We start from the raw sequence: 25,928 nt of genomic DNA, 5'->3' as shown, positions 1-25,928 counted from the left end.
TTTGAAACACCAATCGTATTGGTTAAACTTTTATAACTGTTTATATGCTTGTTCAGTATGATTGGTGGCTGGATCCTGGTCAGTCACGCCTCCAAGCGGTAGTACTCCGTGGGTGGATTCTGGGGGTGTGACAACTAACACGTAGGGATACATAACTAGCATCGGCTCCAGAATCAAATAACACAGAAACGTAACGATCGTCAAGTAGGAACTTACCCGCCACGACGTTGGGGTCATTCCTTGCTTCTCCAGCTCCAATCACAAAAGCTCTTCCTCTTGCACCATTCCCAGCATTGTTGTTGTTTTGATCGTTGTTCCCAGCTCCCTGGTTGTTGTTGCGGTTCTGGTTCAGTTCAGGGCAATCCCTTCGCATGTGCCCCGTTGCTCCACACTTATAGCATACACGATTGTTTCCTGACTGTTGCTGTTGTTGGTTCTGTCTAGCCGGAAACTGGCTCCTGCAGTCTTTGGCTTCGTGCCCCATTTTGTTGCATCGCTGGCACTGTCCTTTGGTACATGCCCCATTGTGGTGCCGGTTACACTTGTTGCATTTGGGGTGGTTCCCTCGATAGCCACCCTGTTGCTGAGGGCCTTTGTTGTTTTCAGTTTTCCTTTGCTGGGCTGGGGCCTGAGTAGAGTTAGCATCCTTGCCCTGATTTCCATCCCACTTTCGTTTGCCATCACTAGAAGTTCCTTCCGCAACACTGATCCTTTTGGGTAACCTGCTCTCTTCCACAGCCTGGTTGGTGAGTTTGTGGGCAAGACGAACCACGGGCTGTATGGTAGTGAGGTTGGCCGAGGTCACATGGCTCCTGATTTCTGGGACTAAGCCCTTGATGTACAATTCGATCCTTCGATACATGGGTCGGGACATGTTTGGGCAAAGTGCAGCATAGTCGTTGGACAGCTTGGTGTAGGTCTCAATCTCTGACCCAACCATCTTGAGACCATAGTACTCGTCCTCGAGTTTGTGGATGTCATCCCTGTGACAATACTCTTCCTTGATCATATCCTTGAAATCTTCCCATGCAGTAGCATTAGCAGTCTCCAAACCAAGCATTTGAATTTGCGCCTTCCACCACGAAAGCGCGCTTCCCTCGAGGGTACCAGTGGCAAACTTCACCCAATTAGCAGGGGGACACTCACAGACAGCAAAGACAGCTTCGACCTTCTCGATCCAGTGCAGAAGACCTATGGCACCCTCAGTGCCATTGAAAGGAAGAGGCTTGCAATCCATGAAGGTCTTGAAAGTACAGACACGTGGTTGCACAGGCGCATGCTGACCTGTTGTGGGAGCGATACGAATAGGTTTAGAGGTGGAAAGACGATGCGATGGTAGGAACTATACGTCCTAAAATAACGAGTTTTACCTCCAGGGTGAGCTGCGAAAGCTGCAGCCACCGTGTTGATCAGGTTAGTGAACTGCGCCTGAGTCATGTTGACGTTTCCTCGTCCGCGTCCACTCATTGTCTTCATAGCCAGAAAACATAGTATGAGTGTGATGTCGTAACTTAGCGAGAATAAGATAGAAGAGGGGAGGCGTATCTATCTAATTAGGCAAACTAGTACGTATAGAAGAGCAGAAAGCATAAGACAAACAAGCAAGTAAACATGGGTCCGAGCTATGAGGTCAGATAAGTCGAGTCTTGCACTTGGAGTGTAGTGTCGTCACGAGTCACGGGTTATAGTCTGGTTTTTCTCAAAAAGATTTTCCCCTTTTTAAAACCAAGTTCACTATAACCAATGGCTCTGATACCAATCTGTCACACCCCCAAATTCCACATGCGGAGTATCATCCGCTTGAGGGCGTGACTGACCAGGATCCAGCCACCAATTATACTGAGCATTGATTAATAATAGAAATATTTGCTATCCAAAGTAGTTAGCAACATCGTAGTTTAAGTTCGATAATTAGTTTAAACAAAAACAGCGGAAGCATAAACCAAATAGTTTTAAAGACAGTTCATAGTTCAAGATAATTAAAACCCAACACGCGGGTTTTGACGACCACTACACGTTCCCAAGCTGCGAGCTCCTGAGTCACTGGTTACCTGCAAAGCATGCAGTAAGGTGTCAACAATAATGTTGAGCGAGTTCACTAGTTGTCCAGTTTTATTTACCAAAAACTTGTTTCACCAGTTAATTTATCCGTTTATACATGCCATGGGGAGCTACCCCAAAAGTAAGCGACTAAACTGTTTTCCAATACCGAATACTAAGTTAACCCCGCGTTTCCGCTGTGCCCCGTTTGTCAATGTTCTATCATCATTGACGGTTGTCGGAGTCTATTAGTTCACGCCCGTTCCCAGTAACAAGGGTCGGTGTGAGGCTGGTTAGACCTAAATAGCGCTATCAACTAATAACCCGTTCGCCAGACCCCGACGACTAATCGGTATTATGTAGTAGGGACTTAAGTGATAGAGTTTCGTTTAGTGCCGTTTGTTGCAATCCGTATAAACAGTAATTAACTAAAGGTTCCCAATAACAAGGGAAGAAAAGTAAGTTGTATCCCTCATAAGGGGATAGTGTTGTTTTTAGTTCCGTTTCCCAAACCACCGGGAACGCTTGCTTTAAGTTGTGAACTCACCTTGGGTTGCTCGGTAGATTAATTATCCGGTAAATCACGTTGGTCACCACGTCCTAGCATGGTTACCAAATATAGGTCAAGTCGGGGTACAAGTAACCACACATAATCTACACATAACTAACACATAGCATGCATACAAACATACAGTTGGGTTATTGGGCCTGCCCTAACATTTTCACAAACAAACAGTAACAGCAACACATGCAGCCCAGTCAACAGATAGCCCAACAAGTAGTGGCCCAATAACACGTAGGCAGCCCAGTCGAGACAAGGGTGGTCTCGACTCGAGAATACACGGTCTCGAGTCGCAACCGGGAGATCTCGAAGAATCACGTTTTGGTCTCGAGTGTGCTGCTTGTGAGTCGCAATCTCAGGAGTCTCGAGCCCAGTCTCGAGTCGAGATCATGTCGTCTCAAGTCGAGACTTAGTTGGTCTCGAGTCCCTGAAGCCCGTCTCGGTTCATCATGCTTTGGTCTCGAGTCGCAACCAAGGGTTCCGACTCGCACCCATGATTACGTGCATAGAAATCTTCTAGAACCTGTCGAATGTACTGACCAATAGCATTTTGATTTCATGATAATGTGTACTATCCAATGAGAGTGCACAAACATGTTTTGTTGTCTGATTTATAACAAAAATGGATCAAACAAGGCATCTTCAAATATTTATGTCAACATTCAAATAGTTCATCCTATATTCAAAACATTTCTTATGATCTTCAACAGTTATACTTCTCAAATTCACCAAGATGAACCTAAAGCCTATCGAGATGAGCTTTCACTACTACAACAAGCACACCATGCATTTCATGAGTAATAACATGTAATATCCATGCATTTCATGAGTAATAACATGTAATATCTCATTCTTTCTATCAAGAACATTCATGTGCATATTTGTAAATCGATCAATAGTCATGGATATCATTTGGTCTACCTCCTATCATTCAAGAAGCACCTAGTTACACCAAAACCACTCGCAAATAGGCACTTTTAACACACATACACCCAATATGAATTTCATAAGCAACAATCATTATCAAATATTCTAAGCACAATGGTTCATTTTTTATTCATCATTTAAACCAATCAAGCAAATAAAACTTATTATCCATTTTATCCAAACAACTATAAGACACTAACCGGTTAGAAGAATCAATGCACCAACTTCCGATTGATGGTATTGAGTGAGTAGCAATCCGAAAGCTTTGATGTAGTGGTTGAATCCGAGAGAGAGGGAGATGAGAGAAGGTTTGTGATGATGATCTAGGGTTTTAGGGTTTTAGTGAGGGAGAGAGTGAGTGAGGATGGAGTGAGAGAGAGTGTAAAGGAGGGAGTGTGAGGGTTTGGGCTTATATATAAAAGGTGCACCCTAAAGGTTTGCCGAGTGGACTAAGGGGTGGTTGCGGCCCAACTGGCCCAACCGTCTACGGCTCACTCGAGACCGAGGGTGGTCTCGAGTCATGGTCTCGGCCCACTAGTATTATACACATATATATATATACATATCATACATACATACAACACATAATAACACAGAAAATCCTTAGTTTTCATTTAATAATATATGTACACGAAATGTTAATTTAAGAAGATTGCCCAGGAAAAACCCGAAGTGTCACATTATCCCCAAGTTTTAAGAACTTTCGTCCCGAAAGTTAAGGCAGCCACTGTCAAGCTAGTGTAAATAAGAACGTTTCAACGGGGTGTCACAGTTGGACTCTCAGCCAACCGGTACTTTTACCACTTGGGCGGGCCTTCGTCAAGCCTTTTTGAACAAATATTTCCCGCCCGCTAAAGCCTCACGTCTCTGTGACCAAATTCACTCCTTCCGAATGGAGCCCGACGAGCCCTATTACCATGCTTGGGAGCGATTTCAAAACCTACTCGCTCGATGCTCCTAGCATGGTCTTTCTGATTGGGCCCTTTGTGAAAAATTCTACAACGGTCTCACCCAAGAGACTCGTGATCGGTTTGACACTAATGCGGGAGGTCACATGATGGGTATTCTTACTATTGCCGAGTGTTTAGAGCGTTTCGAGGCATTTGCCCAATCTCAATCTCAGTCGCCCGTGGGGTGAACCATGTCACTATGGACCCTAGTATAGCCGCTGTTTTGGAAAACGTGACTAGGGAGCTCAAAGAGATTAAGGCAAAGGTAGATAAGTGTGAGTTTTGCCGAGGGGGTCACGATACAAATGCGTGTCCATTGCTAGTTGGTGAGGAGCAGGTCGATTTCGTGGGAGGGGGTTTAGGTAGAGGTCAACCTAGTGGGTTTAATAGTAATTTTAATTCGGGTTGGCGAAATAATAATAATAATAATAATAATTTTAATAATAATAATAATAATTTTCGCTCAAATGGCCCACTGGTTTTCAATTAGCTCAAAATCCAAATAGGGGTCAAGGTTCATTCTTTGGTGGGGGTTCAAATGGGCAGTTCAATAAGGGGTTCAATGGGCAGGTCAAGGATGGGGGGTTAAGTAGTCAGGTTCAACCAGTTCAGGGTCCAAGTTATGATTTAGGGGTAGCCTTGAGAGAATGGAGGCAATGATGAGCTAGTTAGTTGTTAAGGACCAAACCACCCAAAAGATACTTAATGAACATGACCTTACGCTTAAGAACCACCAAGCCTCTTTCCAAGACCTTCAAAGGGTCGTAGGTGACATGTCTAGGAAACTAGAGGAGAGATTGCCCGGTCATTTTGCGGGTAACACCCAGCAGAACCCTAATGCTCATGCAAAAGCCATTACCACTCGTAGTGGCAAAACCGTAGGGAACCCGAGAGTTGAGCAGAGAGTAGTAGAGGAAGATGAGGAGATTGTAGACGAAGAGATCGAGATGGAGGCTCCCGGCAAAGTGCAATCGAGGCTAAGCCCAGCAAGTACCCCACAGCCCGGTGAATCTCAAGGTGAGAAGAAAGTAGAGAAACCACCCGTAGATGTTAGACCTTCTCCACTCATAGACCATTCGCGTGTCCCGTTTCCTACACGTCTTAGGAATCAAAAATACTCAAAGGAATACGGGCAATTCTTAGATATCTTCAAGCAATTGAAGATTAATCTTCCTTTCATCGAGGCACTCCAGTCCATGCCAAAATACGCGAAATTTTTAAAGGACCTTCTTAGGAACAAGGAGAAGTTAGGGGAGTTGTCGAATGTCCCATTGAATGGAGGGTGCTCAGCCGTTGTTCTAAATAAGCTTCTGGAAAAGCTTACCGATCCCGGTATTTTTACTATTCCATGTCTTTTCGGTAGTAACACTAATACTAGAGCCTTAGCCGACCTAGGAGCTAGCATCAATTTGATACCCTTTTCTCTTTATGAGAAGCTAGACCTAGGCGAGCTTTCACCTACCCGTTTGACATTATCCTTAGCCGATCGGTCCGTGAAATACCCGAGGGGTATAGTTGAGAATTTGCTTGTTAAGGTCGACAAATTTGAGTTTCCCGCCGACTTCGTCATTCTCGATATGGAAGCGGATGAGAGAGTTCCTATCATACTTGTTCGTCCATTCTTGCGTACTGCTAAAGCACTCATAGATGTTTATGATGGTAAGATTACACTTAGGGTCGGTGAGGAGAGAGTCACCTTTGAGATAGATCGTTCCATGAACCACCCGAGTGGTTCCGATGACTATAGTGTTCTTTGCCATTCTGATCGGAGTGTCGCGCTCCGGTCAAAGATAATATTTATATACCCTAATTACCCTTAACAAATAGCTAGTGGTAGTGAGGGGTCGAACCACGATGAGTATGTGGTTTGTGTACGGATTTGATTGAATTATGAAACGTTGTCACTTTTATGAAGCTTGCTATCTTGTTTTTGTATATTTTTATTTGATTGAAAGAGATGATTTAAAATTACTAAAGTAATTTGTTTGATAACTACTATAAACTAGCAATTACAATAATGTAAATAAGGGTTTTGACAAGATAGAGAAAACAAGGTTCACACCCGGTTCGGTAATTGCACTCCTAAGGTTCTTACACGTCTTAGTTTTAATTCACTTGAATAGGTTACTAATGGATTTCTATCATCAAAGCTTAGGTGCCAATTGCTATCGACGCATAACATGGACCACAATGCACTTCGTTACTTCGGACAAGTAAAACCTTTTGAATGACAAGGCATAATTGCACAAACTTGTTTCGCAAAGTCAAATTTCATAACTCACTCGACAATTCACAAATATAGTTCAAATGCAAGACAATTGTCAATCAATTCAAATACAATTCAAGTTGTCACAAAATCAAGCTAAAACATTGTTCAAACCCTAGACTTACAATAACCTACACCGGGGTGAAACCTCCAAGGAATTAGCCGTGCATGATCGAAGAAACTTGATCACCGGATGTTGAAAGCTTGACTTGGATCATCATAAAGCGTGAAGATGGAATGATAGATGAAGGTTAGGGTTTTAATTGAATGATGACGGTGAATGGATGCGTGGATTGATGGATTGGAGAATTGGTGAAGCTAGGGTTTCGATTCAAGAAGATGATTGTGAATTCCTTGATTCGGGTTGGTGGAAGGATCGATAGGTGAATTGTAGGTGATAAGATGGGTGACAATGGCTCCAAGAATGGTTTTCAAACTCAAACTAAAGTGTAACTCCCGAATAATGTCCCAACAACCCTCTTTGATTCGTTATTTGACCCAAAACAAACAACAATCGCGTAGCAACATTGGAGGGCCGTCGCCGACGGCCTGATGCCCCGTCGGCGACGGTCCATGCATTTTGACTTGGTGCCGACGTTTAAACTCGCTGCTTATAGACAATTTAGGCGATGGTTAATTACACCAACCGTCGGCGACGGTGCCTAGAAACCATATCTTCTGTTTTTCGCGTTCCATGCTCCCGGTTGACCCTTTTCGCATTCCGGTGGTTTGTTTTTCATCCCGGTGACCCGTAAAGCTCCCGAAAAGCTCCTTAAACTCCGTTAGACCTGCAAAATACATATCTAATCAAAAGTAGGCAATTCGAAACTAAAACTTGTGTAAAAACATCAAATTAAACAATTACAAGCACCGGTTTTCGACCACGTATCACATCCCCACACTTGTCTTTTGCTTGTCCTCAAGCAAATCTGTTTTTCACTTTCACGTGGGTCAAACAAATGAATATACTCCCCATTCCCGAGACGAAGGTTAAGGTCCAATGTCATGCTAAAGTTCAAACTCTTTACAATATTCAACGCATTTAATGGTAACGTGATTTTATTTGCACAAATGGTTACCCAAGATTAACCCGCCCATAAAACCAACAGTTCATGCACATCCCTCACAATGTTCTCTCCACTCGGCTTATAAATTGGCTAATATTTATAATGTATTAGCACTTCAAAGAATATGCACTCAAACCGATTAGAGCATATACCCGCATAAGCTTGCAACTCAATCATTCTCCACTATTGATCACGAACACTAAGCACAAGTCATAAGGTCTTGTAAGGGTTGTAACGGGGCTATGCTAAGGGTAGGAATTAGGATATTTTTAAAGTGGCTAAGGTGATGAAAATTCGATTTTTATTACAGACCACGAACTTAGACAAAACTAAATACAACTATCAACTATAAGGCAACAACTTTCGCCTTTTATTCAACGACTACTAACACATCTTTTTGTATTTTTCTCAAAGCCTTTTAAACTCTTTTTCATAACATTTTCTAATTTTGATTTTTTTTTCAAAAACAATCAAAACAACTATACCGATGCAATTCCTATAATCAAATTTTCATCACACGGGCTTAACAGAAAAGGTTTAGCGGTTATGGGCTATAGGTGGTCAAACGAAAGGTTTAGGCTCAAATTGGGCAACTAGGGGATTTATTTGGGTAAGGATAGATAAATGGTTTTAAGAGAAAAGGTTTACCTAATGCCTTAATCATTCTCGTGCTTGTATTCGGTCTATAGTCTCAAACGTATCAAAAGTTGCAAGTTCTACAATATATGACTAATGGTCCACTCAAACAAAGAAACACAAACATGTAATCTATGATATAAAAGTGGCTCAAATTCTCACATATCTGAAGGGTATGGTATGTGACATGCATAAACTACTAGTTCTTAGGCGGATTATTCCCAAATAACCACCCACTAAATACCCGTCATGCTATTAACTTGAACTTGACCATGACAAAAGACCAAATGGTTTGTGACATCCCTCGTTGACTTAGTTACTTGTGCTTTTAAGATCGCTTTTTTAGACAAGATATTTTGAAAAATTTTTGAGATTTTCCCCCATCCCCACACTTGAGGTACACATTGTCCTCAATGTGTAGTGTTTAAATGAACGGGTCAAAAACGAAAATTTTTACTACCCCCCCATCCCCACACTTGAAGTACATATTGTCCTCAATGTGTGAAAACTAGAGTATTAGATGCACAAGGGATGTGACACGGCTAATTCCCCCAATTTTTCACCCCGGAAATAAAATACAAAAATACACTCCACTTATTCCTAACTAAGAATCAAAGTAAAAAGAAGCACATGCACCTGATTTTTGTCGCTTGATGCTCATATCTCCTTTGTCTTTTCATAAAAACGGTTGTCCCACGAACATATTGTACCTACAAATTCTAACCCTTGTGTAGAAGCATGCTCCTCACAACCATCAAAATTTGTTAGTTACCTAGTTCTACCCTTTTTATGAAACACCTTACCAAGCCATGCGTTATTTCACTTTGAATTATGTGGAAAATAATTTATAACAACAACAAGCCTAACTCACTTTCGTAGGAATCACGGTTGCATTTAGCGTATGCAACAAGCCCTTTTAAACCCCCCCAATAGCTTGGGAGGACGAGTAGGTCTCGTGAGGGTTATATAGGGAACACACCCACAAAGTTCATTTAACTAGGCGATAATTTAAATAACAAAATGAAAATAACGAAAACGAAATAATAATATACAACAACAACAACAAACGTACCTCGCCTCTACCGCTGATATCTCTCATTCGGGTTCACGGGCGGGTTCGGCTGGTACGGGTAACCAGTGAGGGCTTCAAACATCTCCCTATAGTTATCTAACGGGTTTGACTCTTGTTGAGGTGGCGGTTGGTACGACATCGGAATGAAACTCAAGCCGACTGCTTCGGGCCAATGAGGGGTTGGATCCGATGGCCCCTACGGATGAGGAAGGTTGGGGTAATCGGTCCACCCCGAATGCTCAGCATATGGGAGACCGGCTTGGTAATCTCTTTGATGGCGCTCTTGGTCATGGAGCACCTTGAAGTTATTAATCGCCATCTGGTTAGAGAAGGCCAACGCTCCCCATCGACGTTGGTCCAAATCTCTTTGCGTGGTTTGGCGCCTAGCCTCCTCTTCTTCCCATCGCTTCCTGTGGGCCCTTTCTTCCTCTTGCAGCTATATCATGCGTTCCATTTGCGATTGTTGCAACGCATGTTGCATTTGTTGTTCCTCTAGCTGCTTTTCCACTCTCTCACGGAAAGACGATTGAAAACCCCATTGTTGCTGCGAGTACGCCCCTTGCGCCTCTTCCCATTCGCTCCTACTAGCATGGTGCTCTCTTGCTTCCCCAATGCCCGCCGACACATTGTCGTAGATCGCTTGATCTCCACGGTTCCACAACCGATACGACGGTATTTGCCTTTGATTCACAAAATCTGCCACATTGGCAGAGATTTCCCTATGCTTCTTCCTGTACCTACGCCTCGGTCCCCGTGGACCGGAAGGATCAATTTCTTCCTCAACATCGGGCATCTCCTCATCGCCCTCTTCTTCATCACCTTCTTCATCACCCTCTTTGTCATTAAACCGATAACTATCCCCTTGCTCATCTTCAACCGTGTGCAAATGCCCAAAAGCTTTCACGGTTATTTTCCAATGTCGCCTCATAGAGGCGAAGTTGAATTGGTCAATGGCCTTAGACACCCACAGTAAGTCTTGAGGTAATGCATTCTGTTGGAGAATCATGGCGCTAATCAACCTTGCATAAGGAATCATCTTTCGTTTAAACGTTTCCCGCGTATCCCATGTGTTGATCATAACAATTTGACGCCACGAGAGCTTGGGCATCCCATATAACAATACATGCAAAACCCGACAGTCGAGTGCCTTCACCATTCCACGGTCTCCGAACCGTACCATAATGTTCTCTAACGAGATACCTTGAAGTATCTTTCCCATCAAAGACAAATCGGCCCTTGAATCACCTGCACCCCCAGAACCCGGTAGGGTGTCCTCTAAAAGCTTCACTGGGTCAGCATCGTTTTTCTTGTTGTCCAAAAACTGATCATACCCATAATAGTCATACGCGTCAACCCCAAGCGAGTCAAACCTCGCTATAGCATTCATATGTTCGAAAGACATGACCATTTGACTTTTTCCAATGTTACCAATCAACTTCCACCTATGAGCCGGTCTATCAGAGTGTTCAAAACGAAGGGTGGATAACCACTCACAAACTGCCCCCAAGTATACCCGAGTAGTGATATCATCACACCAGTCAATCACCCGTTCCCAACCAAGTTTCTCAAACCTTTGCACTATACCAATCTTCCTAAACTCTTCAACATCTACCGTACGTTCACAAACCGCTCTGTCGGGTACGGGTTTTGAAATACCCGTAACCATTTTCATCTTCCACATCTTGGCTTCTGACCTTTTATTGTTGTAACGAGAAAGAGCCTTTGTTTTCTCTTCCGTCCATGCCGAATCCGATCTACTATTTTTTTTCTTCTTCCCACTTCCAATCTTGTCGTTCAAGTTGCCCATCGCCCTCTTGTACGTTACTTAGTTGTTCCCAACGTCTTTGATATACCCCGGAGCCCGAGCCGGCTCCCGAAGATGAACCTTGACCGGAAGTCTTTGCTTTCTTACCTCCTCGGAACATGGCTATAATCACAAGACAAAGACAACAACAATTAGTACACTGCAAACCTTCAACAATCTCAAACTTTGAACATGGTATGCAATGTTGAACTTCAATCAAATTTTAGATGTAAAATCGTCTTTTTTAAACTTCCAAAGTCTCTCATTTTATCATCTATATCAACTAAACATGTTTAATCCTAAGATTTTTCAAAAGAAAATCATGGTTTAAACAATATTCAACATCACTACTATGTTCAATCATGCCAAAATTTTAGTGTAATCACATCACTAAAACTAAAGCATGCTCAAATCCCGCCCAAATCAAACAAACACCCTAAAATTTATGCTAACACATCCTACATTGTGATAAACAACCTACTCTTAAACAATAAGTTTAAAAATTCGGAAGAAATCAACAACACAATATGAAAATCATACATAAATTAGGTGAAAGTTCATACCTTTGGTGAAGATTAACAAGAACTAAAGAAAAGTGTAAAATAAGAAGCTTGGATGAACACTCTTCAAAACCCTAGAAACTCACGTCCAGAAATCTTGCAAACGAGCAAGAATTAATGGAATTTGTTATGGGGGTTTTGTTCGTCTCTGAAAATCACTCAGGATAGGCTCAAGAAGCAAGTGATTTGGTTAATGATTGAGAAAGTTATGAGTTAATGAAGGATTAGGGTTCTTGAGGGAGTTTGAAGAAGAAGATGGAATTGAAGGAGAGAGAAGGGGAAAAAACGTATGGATCTGACTTGAAAGTGATATTGGGTTGATTTCGGGTCAAAAGTGTGGTTAAAAGATGTTTCGGGTCAAGTTTTATGCCCAAAGAAGAGTTTGGATGCGATTGTGAGCCACAAAAAACGAATCAGCGTCGGATGAAACTTGAAGCACCGTCGGCGACGGGCATACCCACCGTCGGCGACGGTCAATGAATTTTGGATGGGTGGCGACGGCTTAACTCGCTGTCTACGGTGAAAAGTCATCTACGGAAGTTTTGGGGAGCCGTGGGCGACGCCCAAACCCACCGTCGGCGACGGCTCTTGTATTTTTCAATTTTAATTATTTTTTTTTTTTGAAAAATGGAGGAATTTTATTAACTTTTAATAAAGGGGCTATGCACAATAAAAATTCCGAAAAATTATTAAAAAATCTTTTTATGAATTTTATAAGTTAAAAATTTTAAACGCAATAACCGTCAACGGCCCTACCACCCCCCCCCCCCAAAAAAAAAAATTCGTGTATTGTCCTCAATGCACATAAACAAGTCTTAAAACATACCTTGTATCTTCATGACCCGTTTGGAATGTCTGGACTTCACACAATCAAGAGAGATTAGTAGGAAATGAAAACGATTAACCTCAAAACACACAAACAATTAAATAATTGTACATAACTTTACACAAAATGTTACCGGTCCTTTTCATTCGACGTCATAGGTTGGCACACTTACCACGAAGTTTACCAACTCCACATTCTCATTCTTTTTCTCATTGTTACCATCAAGAAATGGTTTAAGGCGATGCCCGTTAACCGTTTGCTTCGACCCATCCTTCGGGTCCTTGATTGTAACATCTCCAAGCCTTCCGACCCGTGTAATCACATACGGGCCCATCCACTTACTCTTGAGCTTTCCGGGAAAGTATTTAAGCCTTAAATTGTAGAGCCAAACCTTTTGACCCACTTCAAACTCCTTTGGCTTCAACTTTGCGTCATGTGCCCTCTTCATGTCATCCTTGTATTTTGAGGCACACTCATACGCTTCTTCCCTAAGCTCCTCCAACTCGCAAAGCTTTAATTTCCGCTCTTTACCTGCATCATCGTATTTCATGTTAACTTCTTTAATAGCCCACCAAGCACGATGCACAAGCTCAACCGGCAAGTGACAATTCCGCCCATAAACTAACCGATAAGGAGTGGTTCCAATAGGTCTTTTATGAGTTGTTCTATAAGACCATAAAGCGTCATTCAACTTCGTTGACCAATCCTTTCGGTCGGGTCGAATGGTCTTTTGCAAAATTTCTTTTATTTTCCTATTGGAAACCTCAACTTGACCGCTTGTTTGTGGGTGGTAGGGAGTAGCAATTCGATGGTCAACACCATACCGTTTCAAGAGTTTGCCAAAATTGAAATTCTTGAAGTGAGATCCCCCATCACTAATGATCACCCAGGGAACCCCAAATCTAGAAATTATATTCGTTTGTACAAAATTGCAAACAACGGTGTGGTCATTCGTTTTGGTGGCAATCGCTTCGACCCATTTGGATACATAATCGACCGCCAGCAAAATGTATAAATTGCCATGCGAATTAGGGAATGGGCCCATGAAATCGATCCCCCATACATCAAAAATATCTACAATAAGGATCGGTTGCATGGGCATTTCATCCCTTTTTTATATACTCCCTAACTTTTGACACTCTATGCAATTTTTAGTGAAATTAAAAGCATGTTTGAAAATAGTCGGCCAATAAAGGCCGCTATTAAGCACTTTGTGCCTGGTTTTGTGACCACTGAAATGGCCCCCACAAGCAAATGAATGCAAGTGCATCAAGACGCTAGGAATTTCCTCGTCGGGTATGCATCTTCAAACGACTTGATCCGGACAAAACTTGAATAAGTCCGGTTCTTCCAACGTGTAGTACTTGATTTGAGATAGGAAGTGCGACCTCTTCCTTCTATCCCAATGAGCCGGCAAGTCACCTGTAACCAAATAGTTGACAATATTAGCATACCATGGTAATATTCCAACTTTTAAAATTTGCTCATCGGGAAAATTCTCATTGATTTCTTCACGGGAAGAATCCTCCACACTCAACCGAGACAAATGGTCTGCGACCACATTTTCACTCCCTTTCTTGTCTCGGATCTCCAAGTCAAACTCTTGTAACAAAAGAACCCATCGGATTAGTCTCGGCTTCGCATCCTTCTTGTCCATGAGATACCTAACTGCAGAATGGTCAGAATAAACAATGACCTTAGTACCCCATATATAAGCACGAAACTTATCCAACGCATATACCACCGCAAGTAGCTCTTTCTCGGTAATTATGTAATTCAATTGTGCATCCGAGAGAGTCTTACTTGCGTAGTAAATGGCAACCGGTTTCTTATCTACCCTTTGACCCAACATGGCCCCCACCGCATAATCACTTGCATCACACATAATTTCGAATGGTAACGACCAATTCGGTGATTGCAAGATTGGGGCCTCAACCAACTTTTGTTTTAACACATTAAAGGCACTTTGACAATCTTGGTTAAATTCAAACGGTTGATCTTTTAGCAATAATTTACATAGGGGTTTGGTTATATCACTAAACCCTTTTATAAACCTTCTATTAAACCCCGCGTGACCCAATAACGATCTAATACCCTTAACATTCGTGGGATAAGGTAAAGTAGAAATAACTTGCACTTTTGCACGGTCAACCTCTATCCCACGACTCGACACTACATGCCCCAACACAATCCCTTCTTGAACCATGAAATGGCTCTTCTCCCAACTCAAAACCAGATTTTTCTCAACACATCTTTTCAAAACTTTTTCGAGTTGGTCAAGGCATGTATCAAATGATGACCCGAATATTGAGAAATCATCCATGAAGATTTCCAAAGACTCCCCCACCATATCTGAAAAGATACTCATCATACACCTTTGAAAGGTGGCGGGGGCATTACAAAGTCCAAACGGCATTCGCCTAAATGCGAAAGTACCGTATGGACAAGTAAAGGTAGTGTAACAACTGTCACTAAAATCCATAATTAGGATGGTAATTAGCTATTAAGGAAACCTTAATTGAGAAACCCAAGTAATTCTGCACTAACCCTAAAATTTCCAGAACAATCAGAATCAGGATCAGGGCCCCTAAAACTCAGGGGGGGGCAAAACCCTAGTTACGATTATCCTCATAACTATCTGTCAAATTCGAAATTTAAGAAACTGTCGACTCATCCAGCCTACATGCACGAAGGGCTACCCTATGAAGTAGGGTGACCCCTCGCGTAGCGCGACGCCCATAGGGGTACCCCTCGCGCTACGCGACAGGGTCAAATTTCGGGTATAAATAGAGGAGTCTGGGACTTGAAATTGGGCACTTAAACGACGAAAAAACTCACAGTATACGCTGAGTTATAGCAGAAATCGTTCACAACACACACAATTCACGAATCGCTGCCGAAATCAGGGTAATAACTCGATCGCTATTACGATTCAACGTCCGATCGATTATAACTATCCAACGATAGTCCAGGTGCTGCTCAATTGAGCTTGTACTTTGATTATTCGTCGTGATTTCGACTTGAATATTAGAGTGCTGTTCGAATTCGGACTATGCTCTGTTATTCGTTGTGAATCCGATTGAAATATCGAGTATTGCACTGATTAATCGTTGTGAAGGTTTAATCTCGTGAATTGACGTAATTGCTGTATTAGTTACTAACCTGTGTGTGTGCATTATGTTAAATTAGGTTTAATCAAGGCTAATCAGTAGGCATTATCTATTTGCTCGTTAATCTGCAATGTGAGTCATTCTCCTTTTTAAATTGTTTTCTCACAGTTTGTGAGTAAGTATTACAATACCTCAAATTATTTTCAAGGTTATAATTACAGGGATTAAGTCTTTGTAATCACCAAATTACAGCTGGTATGTGGGGTATTGTGCACATTACTATTATTATCACTCTATGTGAGTGAATATTACTCTATGTGAGTGATTATTACTCTGTGTGAGTTAACCGTCACTATTTGGGGCAACGGGACCCAATAGTGGTATGACCACAGTCACAGATCCGGTCGAGTGACAAATACCTATTCTTGATAATTAGTTGATAGAAACATTGTAATCGCTCTTAATACTGTGATTTATAACTAACGGGTCGTTTTAGAAAATGGAATGATTCACTCAGTATTTCCCCGCTGACAAAACCTTTTTCAAACATGTTTCAGGTGATCTGTGTGATCCAGGAAAAGTGCAGTAAAGCACTACAAGCTCAAAGAAGTGGCTCAGTGTAAATAAATGAATAAAACATGTTTTGGAAAATAAAGATTTCTATGTGAAATCAACTTATTATAAATTATGGGATTTATCCCTTAAACTTTGTGTAATATATTAAACGAGCATTTTCCGGTGAAAAGATCCTGTTGTAAAAAGACTTCCGCTGTCCCATAAATTAAATACCACGGGTACCACACTGAAATCTGCATCGCGGGCCCCGGCTCCGTCCAGGGTGGGTCGGGGGCCGCGACAGAAGGTGGTATCAGAACTAATAATTAAATTGAGCCACTGATCGAGCCACTGATTAAGCCTAAATTAAGTATTTTGTTCAAATACTTAATTCTACTAGTTATCATTCTGTGATTATTTGTTTTATTAACTGATTATTTGATAGTTACAGTATGGGTAAACAAAAGCTGTCTGCCATCTACCACAAACTAGATGTTGCATCTTCTTCTAAAAACCCAGTAAATTTAGAAGAAGGAATCTTTGTCCGCAAGGCAAATTATGAAAATCCTCTTTCCCCAGAGAAAAGGGATCCGATACTTAAAAAGAGTCAGGAGAAAAAGAAACCCCGAACCAAGAGAGTTAGGTTTAACCCAGAAGTTCAAGAATTGGGTAATAGTGCACCTTGGGAAGATAAAATAGACGGGAAATGGGCAAATCTCTATATGCTAGCAACTGTAGCAGAAAATGCTAATCTCTAAATATCCGATAAGTTGGGTCTAGTAAGAGAAATCACAATCCCGTAAATAAATAAAATCCAAGTGTGTTTATTTCAGTTATTTCTGTACAAAAAGTAATATGCAATAAAACTTCAGTGTTTGTTTGTTAAACTTTGTTCCAAAGTTTTAACATTACATTTTGCATATATACTATGCAGCATGAATGAGATGTCGGAAGCCTTCCAGAATCTCAACTTATATCCAGTGCCTATCGAAGTCTCTCACGACTTTACTGGTTACATTGCTGACATAGAAGAACCTGTGGAATTCCAAGCTCCACCGCTGGAAAAAGCCAAACCTAAAAAGAAGAGAAGATACGTAGGGTGGAGGAAAGTACGCCGTAGAAAACCAACCACTAGGAGACTCCCTAAAATAGAAAATCCTGTAATCATGAGCAAGGGAAAGGAAATAGAAACTGGAGAAAGTCCAAAACCACCTGAAAAGGAAATAGGAATAGATCTGAAACAAAAGGGAATAGAGATTGGCGAAAGCTCTAAACAATCTGAGGAAATCACGTTCCAGGACGAAATAGATCGCCTACTGGAAAATTGTGATGTTTTAGAGCCTATCAACGATAATCTCTTCTCTTACCCGGCTACAGTTCAATTCCCACTAAACTTAGGACCAGCTATTCCAGACCCACTAGTTCATACCAGACCATTAGGCCAAATGGAGGAATGGTGGACCAATGACTGGCAATTCCAAAACATAGTCAACAGTCCTTATAGCTTCCTTCCACAATTTGACCCAGAACCACTCCCAAATCCTCCCATGAGTAATGAAAACCTAGCTGAACTCCGTCAGTTCGGTGAAGAACTGATAGGTACAGGTAATAGGATCAGGGAAATGGGAGAGCATCTAACTTGGAAGTACGATGAGAGGGAGCATCGTTACTAGAACCGTCAGTTAACCCACAGAAAGCCGTATTGTATAATAGTAACTCAAAATTCTGTAAAATGGGCAATAAAACTCTGTAAAATACGGTGTGTATGGATGCATATACAATATACCATAACAAAGTAAAAGTCGAGAAATCGACAATTTTGGTTATGCTTGTATGTTGTGATAATCTATGTGTTTTTCTATGTGAATTTTGACACTAATAAATTCCTACTAAATTAGAAGATGGAAAACGCTAACAATGAACCAATTAATGAAGTAAATCAATCTGAGCAAGAACAGGAAGATCAATATATAACTCGACAAGATATCGAGCACTTTATCGCCCAAGGGATAGCTCATGCTATTCCAGAAATTGTAGTTGCTGTTCAAAAACCTGCCGAACCACAATTAATTCCTAGTAAACGTATTTCAGACGATAACGGCAGTAATAGCATAAATGGAGGCGGCAATCATGACGATCATGATCCGCAGCAGGCCCCACTTCCTAAAAGAATGAAAGCTGTAACGTCTGGTTGCACTTACAAAGAATTTATTGCTTGCAAACCCGCTGAATTTGCAGGTAACGAAGGGGCAACTGCAACACTGCGTTGGTTAGAGAAAACCGAAGCAGTAATTGCAATAAGCAAATGTGCCGAAGAGGATCAAGTGATGTATGCATCAAATCTGTTCAAAGAAGGAGCATTAGAATGGTGGAACACGGTCCTCCAGGCAAAAGGAAGAAGGATAGCATACGCCATACGTTGGGAAGAATTTAAGAGTTTGGTAGAAAGAAAATTCTGTCCCGAATACGAGAAAGAACAGATGGCAAATAAATTCCTTAGTCACCGCATGACAGGAGTAGATTGTCGGGGCTATACTTCGACATTCTTTGAATACGCAAGGGTAGTGCCATCACTGGCTTCGCCAGAACCGGTACTTATTTTTCGTTACATCTGGGGGTTAATTAGTGAAATCCGAAACATCGTTAAAGCTGCGAGACCTCGTACTATTGACGATGCTGTAGAATTAGCTAATACCCTGACGGATGAGTTGGTACGCACAAGAGAGGAAGATCGTAAGAAGGAAATAGCTCAAAAGATTACCCAAGGATTTCGTGCGGGTAATACCAAGAAAAGAGGAACAGGGCAATCCTCATCATCTCCTTTCTGCAAAATTTGCAAAAAGAAGCATTATGGACAATGCAACATGGTTTGCAATTTTTGCAAAATGAAAGGACATCGGGAAGAAGACTGCAGGAAGAAAACAAGAGTTTTTTATAATTGCAGAGAAAGGGGACATTTTCAATTTGAATGTCCTAAGTTAGTTAAACCTGTAGTTAACCAAGCCAAACCAGCTGAAGGAGCAACCAAGAGAAATGCACGAGCATTCCAGCTAACCACTCAAGAGGCCGAACTCATTCCAGATGTGATAGCCGGTACGTTCTTAGTACATGACGTATTTGCAAAAGTATTATTTGACTCTGGTGCGAACCAAAGTTTTATTAATACTTCATTTTGTCAAGATCTTAAGTTACCTTTAACCACTCTTAGGCAAATTTTCACAGTTGAAACCGCAGAAGGAAATTCTGTGAACATAGATAAAATCTGGCAAGGAGGAAAAATAGAACTATTAGGCCATAAGTTTTCTGCAAATTTGTTACCAATGAATTTAGCAGGATTCGATGTAGTCTTAGGAATGGATTGGTTAGTAGCCAACCATGCACGAATCTTATGTGACAAAAATGCAGTAGAAATTCAAACCCCTACAGGAGAAGTAATTTTGATTACTGGAGATAAACCTCGAAAGCCACTGAAATTTATCTCAGTAATGAAATTGGCTAGTTATTCGAGAAAACAGGAAATGGTGTATATGATTTCAGTAATCATTAACACTAAAGATAAAGAACTTCAGGACATTCCCATAGTTTCAGAATACCCAGACGTTTTTCCAGAAGAATTACCTGGATTACCACCTGATAGGGAAGTAGAGTTTAGAATTCATTTAATTCCAGGTACTGCACCAATAGCTAAAGCACCTTATAGATTAGCACCTACCGAAATGCTAGAATTGAAAAAGCAATTAGATGAATTATTAAGCAAAGGATTCATACAACCGAGTTCATCCCCTTGGGGTGCACCGGTACTGTTTGTAAAAAAGAAAGATGGATCGATGAGAATGTGTATCGATTATAGAGAATTAAATAAGGTTACAATTAAGAATCGATACCCACTACCTAGGATTGATGATCTTTTTGATCAATTGCAAGGAGCTAGGTATTTCTCAAAGACAGATTTAAGATCCGGATACCATCAGTTGAAAGTACAAGAAGAAGACATACCTAAAACTGCTTTCAGAACTAGGTATGGTCACTATGAGTTTACAGTCATGCCCTTTGGATAACAAATGCCCCAGCAGCATTCATGGACATGATGAATCGAATCTGTAAACCATATTTGGATAAATTTGTAATCGTTTTCATCGACGATATACTTATTTACTCCAAAAGCCAAAAGGAACATTGTGAACACTTACATGCACTCTTAACTTTGTTAAGAAAAGAAAGGCTTTATGCCAAATTCTCAAAATGTGAATTTTGGCTACAAGAAGTACAATTCTTAGGTCATGTGGTAAATCACAAAGGTATCCATGTAGATCCTGCTAAGATAGAAGCCATTACAAAATGGAAAGTCCCACAAACAGCAATGGAGATAAGAAGTTTTCTAGGCTTAGCTGGATACTATAGACGATTTATCAAAGATTTTTCTAAGATAGCCGTACCATTAACTAAGTTAACCTGTAAAGCTGCTAAGTTTGAATGGGGACCTAGACAAGAAGAAGCCTTTAAAATTTTAAAGCATAAGTTGACGAATGCACCAATCTTAGCTTTACCCGAAGGAACAGAAGATTTTGAAGTATATTGTGATGCTTCAAAATTAGGATACGGATGTGTGTTAATGCAACGCAAGAAGGTAATTGCGTATGCTTCTAGACAATTGAAAAAGCACGAAGAAAATTATACGACTCATGATTTAGAATTAGGAGCCATAATCTTTGCCCTTAAGATATGGAGACATTACCTGTATGGAAATAAGTTTACTGTTCATACAGATCATAAAAGTTTAAGATATATATTTGGGCAAAAAGAATTAAACATGAGGCAAAGAAGATGGATGGAGATGCTAAGTGATTACGACTGTGATATCCAATATCACGAAGGAAAGGCAAATGTAGTTGCAGATGCCTTAAGTCGTAAGTACCATGAGAAACAGAAACGAGTCCGTGCTCTGAGGTTAAATCTACAAGTAGATTTAATGGCACAAATTAAAGAAGTTCAGAAAACAGCAATCCAAGACGATGCTGAAGGAATGAAAGGTTACCTAAAAGAATTAGAACAAGGAAATGATGGAATTTGGAAATTCCATAAGAAACGAATTTGGGTACCTAGGCAAGGAAAATTAAGAAATAAGATTTTAGAAGAAGCTCATAAATCTAGGTATACCATGCACCCAGGAAACAATAAGATGTTCCAAGATTTAAGAAATAATTTCTGGTGGATAGGAATGAAAAAGGATATAGCCGAATACGTATCCAAATGTTTAACTTGTTCACAAGTTAAGGCAGAACACCAGAAACCTTCAGGATTACTTCAACAATTAGAAATGCCTGTATGGAAATGGGAACTCATAACAATGGATTTTGTTACTAAGTTACCCAGAACCAAAAGAGGTAATGATGCAATTTGGGTAATTGTAGACCGATTAACCAAATCAGCTCATTTCCTACCAATGAAAGAAACCATTAGCATGGAAAGGTTAGCACAACTCTACGTGGACGAGGTAGTATCCCTACATGGAGTCCCGCTCTCCATTGTATCGGATAGAGATAGTCGTTTTACATCTCATTTCTGGAAAAGTTTTCAGAAAGCAATGGGAACTCGACTAAATCTAAGTACTGCTTATCATCCACAAACAGACGGACAGAGTGAAAGGACAATACAAACGCTAGAAGACATGCTCCGAGCATGTGTAATTGACTTTGGTGGTAATTGGGATAGCCATTTGCCATTAATTGAATTCTCCTATAACAATAGTTATCATTCAAGTATCGAAGCTGCACCATTCGAAGCACTGTACGGACGTAAGTGCAGAACTCCAGTATGTTGGGCAGAAATCGGAGAAAGTCAATTATCAGGTCCTGAGATTGTACAAGAAACTACTGACAAGATAACTCAGATCAAGGAAAGACTGAAAACAGCTCGAGATCGTCAGAAAAGCTATGCAGACAATCGTCGCAAACCGCTTGAATTCCAAGTAGGAGATAAGGTACTTTTAAAAGTTTCTCCTTGGAAAGGAGTAGTACGATTCGGTAAGAAAGGAAAGTTGAGTCCCAGATACGTAGGACCATTTCCAATAAGCCAACGAATAGGACCTGTTGCTTACCGCTTACAACTACCAGAAGAACTAGCTGGAGTACATGATGTATTTCATGTATCCAATCTCAAGAAATGTCTATCAGACGAATCCCTGGTAGTACCTCTTCACGATGTAGAGGTAAACGAAAAGTTGAAGTTTATAGAGAAACCACTACAGATCGAAGATAGAAAAGTCAAGTTTCTCAAACACAAACGACTGGTGTTGGTCAAAGTCAAATGGAATTCAAGGAGAGGACCAGAATACACTTGGGAGCTGGAATCAGAAATGAAGCGCAAATATCCTCATTTATTCCAATAAATCTCGAGGACGAGATTTTCTTAAGGTGGGGAGGATGTAACAACTGTCACTAAAATCCATAATTAGGATGGTAATTAGCTATTAAGGAAACCTTAATTGAGAAACCCAAGTAATTCTGCACTAACCCTAAAATTTCCAGAACAATCAGAATCAGGATCAGGGCCCCTAAAACTCAGGGGGTGCAAAACCCTAGTTACTATTATCCTCATAACTATCTGTCAAATTCGAAATTTAAGAAACTGTCGACTCATCCAGCCTACATGCACGAAGGGATACCCTATGAAGTAGGGTGACCCCTCGCGTAGCGCGACGCCCATAGGGGTACCCCTCGCGCTACGCGACAGGGTCAAATTTCGGGTATAAATAGAGGAGTCTGGGACTTGAAATTGGGCACTTGAACGACGAAAAAACTCACAGTGTACGCTGAGTTATAGCAGAAATCGTTCACAACACACACAATTCACGAATCGCTGCCGAAATCAGGGTAATAACTCGATCGCTATTACGATTCAACGTCCGATCGATTATAACTATCCAACGATAGTCCAGGTGCTGCTCAATTGAGCTTGTACTTTGATTATTCGTCGTGATTTCGACTTGAATATTAGAGTGCTGTTCGAATTCGGACTATGCTCTGTTATTCGTTGTGAATCCGATTGAAATATCGAGTATTGCACTGATTAATCGTTGTGAAGGTTTAATCTTGTGAATTGACGTAATTGCTGTATTAGTTACTAACCTGTGTGTGTGCATTATGTTAAATTAGGTTTAATCAAGGCTAATCAGTAGGCATTATCTATTTGCTCGTTAATCTGCAATGTGAGTCATTCTCCTTTTTAAATTGTTTTCTCACAGTTTGTGAGTAAGTATTACAATACCTCAAATTATTTTCAAGGTTATAATTACAGGGATTAAGTCTTTGTAATCACCAAATTACAGCTGGTATGTGGGGTATTGTGCACATTACTATTATTATCACTCTATGTGAGTGAATATTACTCTATGTGAGTGATTATTACTCTGTGTGAGTTAACCGTCACTATTTGGGGCAACGGGACCCAATAGTGGTATGACCACAGTCACAGATCCGGTCGAGTGACAAATACCTATTCTTGATAATTGGTTGATAGAAACATTGTAATCGCTCTTAATACTGTGATTTATAACTAACGGGTCGTTTTAGAAAATGGAATGATTCACTCAGTATTTCCCCGCTGACAAAACCTTTTTCAAACATGTTTCAGGTGATCTGTGTGATCCAGGAAAAGTGCAGTAAAGCACTACAAGCTCAAAGAAGTGGCTCAGTGTAAATAAATGAATAAAACATGTTTTGGAAAATAAAGATTTCTATGTGAAATCAACTTATTATAAATTATGGGATTTATCCCTTAAACTTTGTGTAATATATTAAACGAGCATTTTCCGGTGAAAAGATCCTGTTGTAAAAAGACTTCCGCTGTCGCATAAATTAAATACCACGGGTACCACACTGAAATCTTCATCGCGGGCCCCGGCTCCGTCCAGGGTGGGTCGGGGGCCGCGACAGGTAGTCTTTGCTTGGTCTTCTGGATGTATAGCAATTTGATTGTATCCGGAATAACCATCCAGAAAACAATAAAATTTTTGTCCGGCCAATTTCTCAACTATTTGATCAATAAATGGTAAAGGGAAATGATCTTTGGAAGTTGTAGCATTTAACTTCCTATAATCAATACAAATACGCCACCCGGTTACCGGCCGAGTGGCGACCTCTTCACCTGCGTCATTTGTGACGACTTTAATACCCGCCTTTTTCGGAATTGTTTGTGTCGGGCTCACCCATTGGCTATCCGATATATGGTATATGATACCCGCATCTAGCCACTTTAACACCTCCTTCTTGACCACCTCTCGCATATTTGGATTTAATCTTCTTTGGGTGTCACGGGAAGGACTCATACCATCTTCCGTGATGATTTTGTGCATCACCACCGAGGGACTAATTCCCTTCAAATCCGCAATGGTCCATCCGATAGCGGCTCTATGGATGACCAATACCTTCATCAACTTCTCTTCTTGCTCCCCGGTTAAATTGGATGCAATAATTACCGGGAGCGTGCTACCTTCACCCACATAAGCATATTTAAGATGCTTGGGTAGCACCTTCAACTCTAACACCGGAGGCTCTTCCAATGACGGTTTTAACTTTGTGTCGATGCTTTCCGGGAGGCTTTCCACTTGGTGTGTCCAAGTAGGCCTTCCTTCCTTTGCCACCATAACCTCCAATTCCTTCATCTCTTCATCCATGCTCCGATTTGTTTCTCCTTGCAACCTGTCAAACATGAAACATTCCTCTATTGTAGTTTCCTCTTCGACACTAGTGTCACATAGAGGTATACACTCGTCAACGATGTCCGCCATGTAACATTCATCGCCAACTAGAGGATCCGTTAATCTTGAAAAAAACATTTAACCGCAACCGACGGTTACCAAAAGTCATGTCGACCGTGCCCGACTTGCAATTAATTTGGGCATTTGATGTTGCCAAAAATGGTCGACCAAGGATCACCGTTGGTTGCTTGGTTTGGTCCAAAGAAACATAATCTAACACAAGAAAGTCCACCGGATAGTAAAAGTCCTCGACCTTGACTATTACATCCGTGACTATCCCACGGGGTAGTTTAGGGGTCAAGTCGGCTAACACCATGGTGGTGTTAGACACTTGAAGTGGACCAAAATCGTATTGGTCATATAAGCTACCCAGCAAGATACTCACACTTGCCCCAAGATCCAAAAGTGCCCGTGTCATTTTGAATTCACCCACTTGCATAGAAATAATGGGCGCCCCCGGATCTTGAAGTTTTGGTGGAAGTGCACCCGAAAGAATTGAACTCACGTTTTCGGTTAAATCAAGTTTTTTAGGAAATTTGTGAGTCCTCTTTTGGGTACATAAATCCTTCAAGTATTTAGCATATGAAGGTATTTGTTTGATTGCATCTAAGAGTGGTAAATTAATTTTAACTTGTTTAAAAAATTCCCACATCTCTTCTTGATGTGGGCCTCTTTTGTTTACCACTTTCTTAGATGGTCCCAAAAGAGCTTCGGGATAAGGGGCGGTGTTAACCTCCACACCCTTGTCCTTAGCCTTTGAGACGGGAACGGTCACAAGGGTGTATCTTTATTAAA

The 25,928-nt window shown here is 41.0% G+C and overlaps 1 protein-coding gene across 1 annotated transcript; it reads left to right on the top strand.

The window, feature by feature from the left end:
• The first annotated feature begins 5,252 nt into the window (after positions 1 to 5,252).
• On the top strand, positions 5,253 to 9,823 carry LOC110924310. The gene is made up of 2 exons (XM_022168332.1): positions 5,253 to 6,262; positions 9,676 to 9,823. The coding sequence occupies exons 1-2, from the start codon at positions 5,253 to 5,255 to the stop codon at positions 9,821 to 9,823; spliced, it is 1,158 nt and encodes a 385-aa protein (XP_022024024.1).
• The last annotated feature ends 16,105 nt before the right edge of the window (positions 9,824 to 25,928 follow it).

The sequence above is a fragment of the Helianthus annuus genome, chromosome 17, assembly GCF_002127325.2.
Source record: "Helianthus annuus cultivar XRQ/B chromosome 17, HanXRQr2.0-SUNRISE, whole genome shotgun sequence".
In the NCBI taxonomy this organism is placed as follows: Eukaryota; Viridiplantae; Streptophyta; class Magnoliopsida; order Asterales; family Asteraceae; genus Helianthus; species Helianthus annuus.
Note: the sequence above shows the minus strand (reverse complement) of the source record. Positions and strands in the feature narration are given on the sequence as shown.

Coding starts and splice junctions, on each gene's coding strand:
- LOC110924310 (XM_022168332.1), top strand. CDS start 5,253: ATGTCTAGGAAACTAGAGGAGAGATTGCCCGGTCATTTTGCGGGTAAC. Junction 6,263..9,675: donor GATCGGAGTGTCGCGCTCCG/GTCAAAGATAAT, acceptor ATGAAACTCAAG/CCGACTGCTTCGGGCCAATG.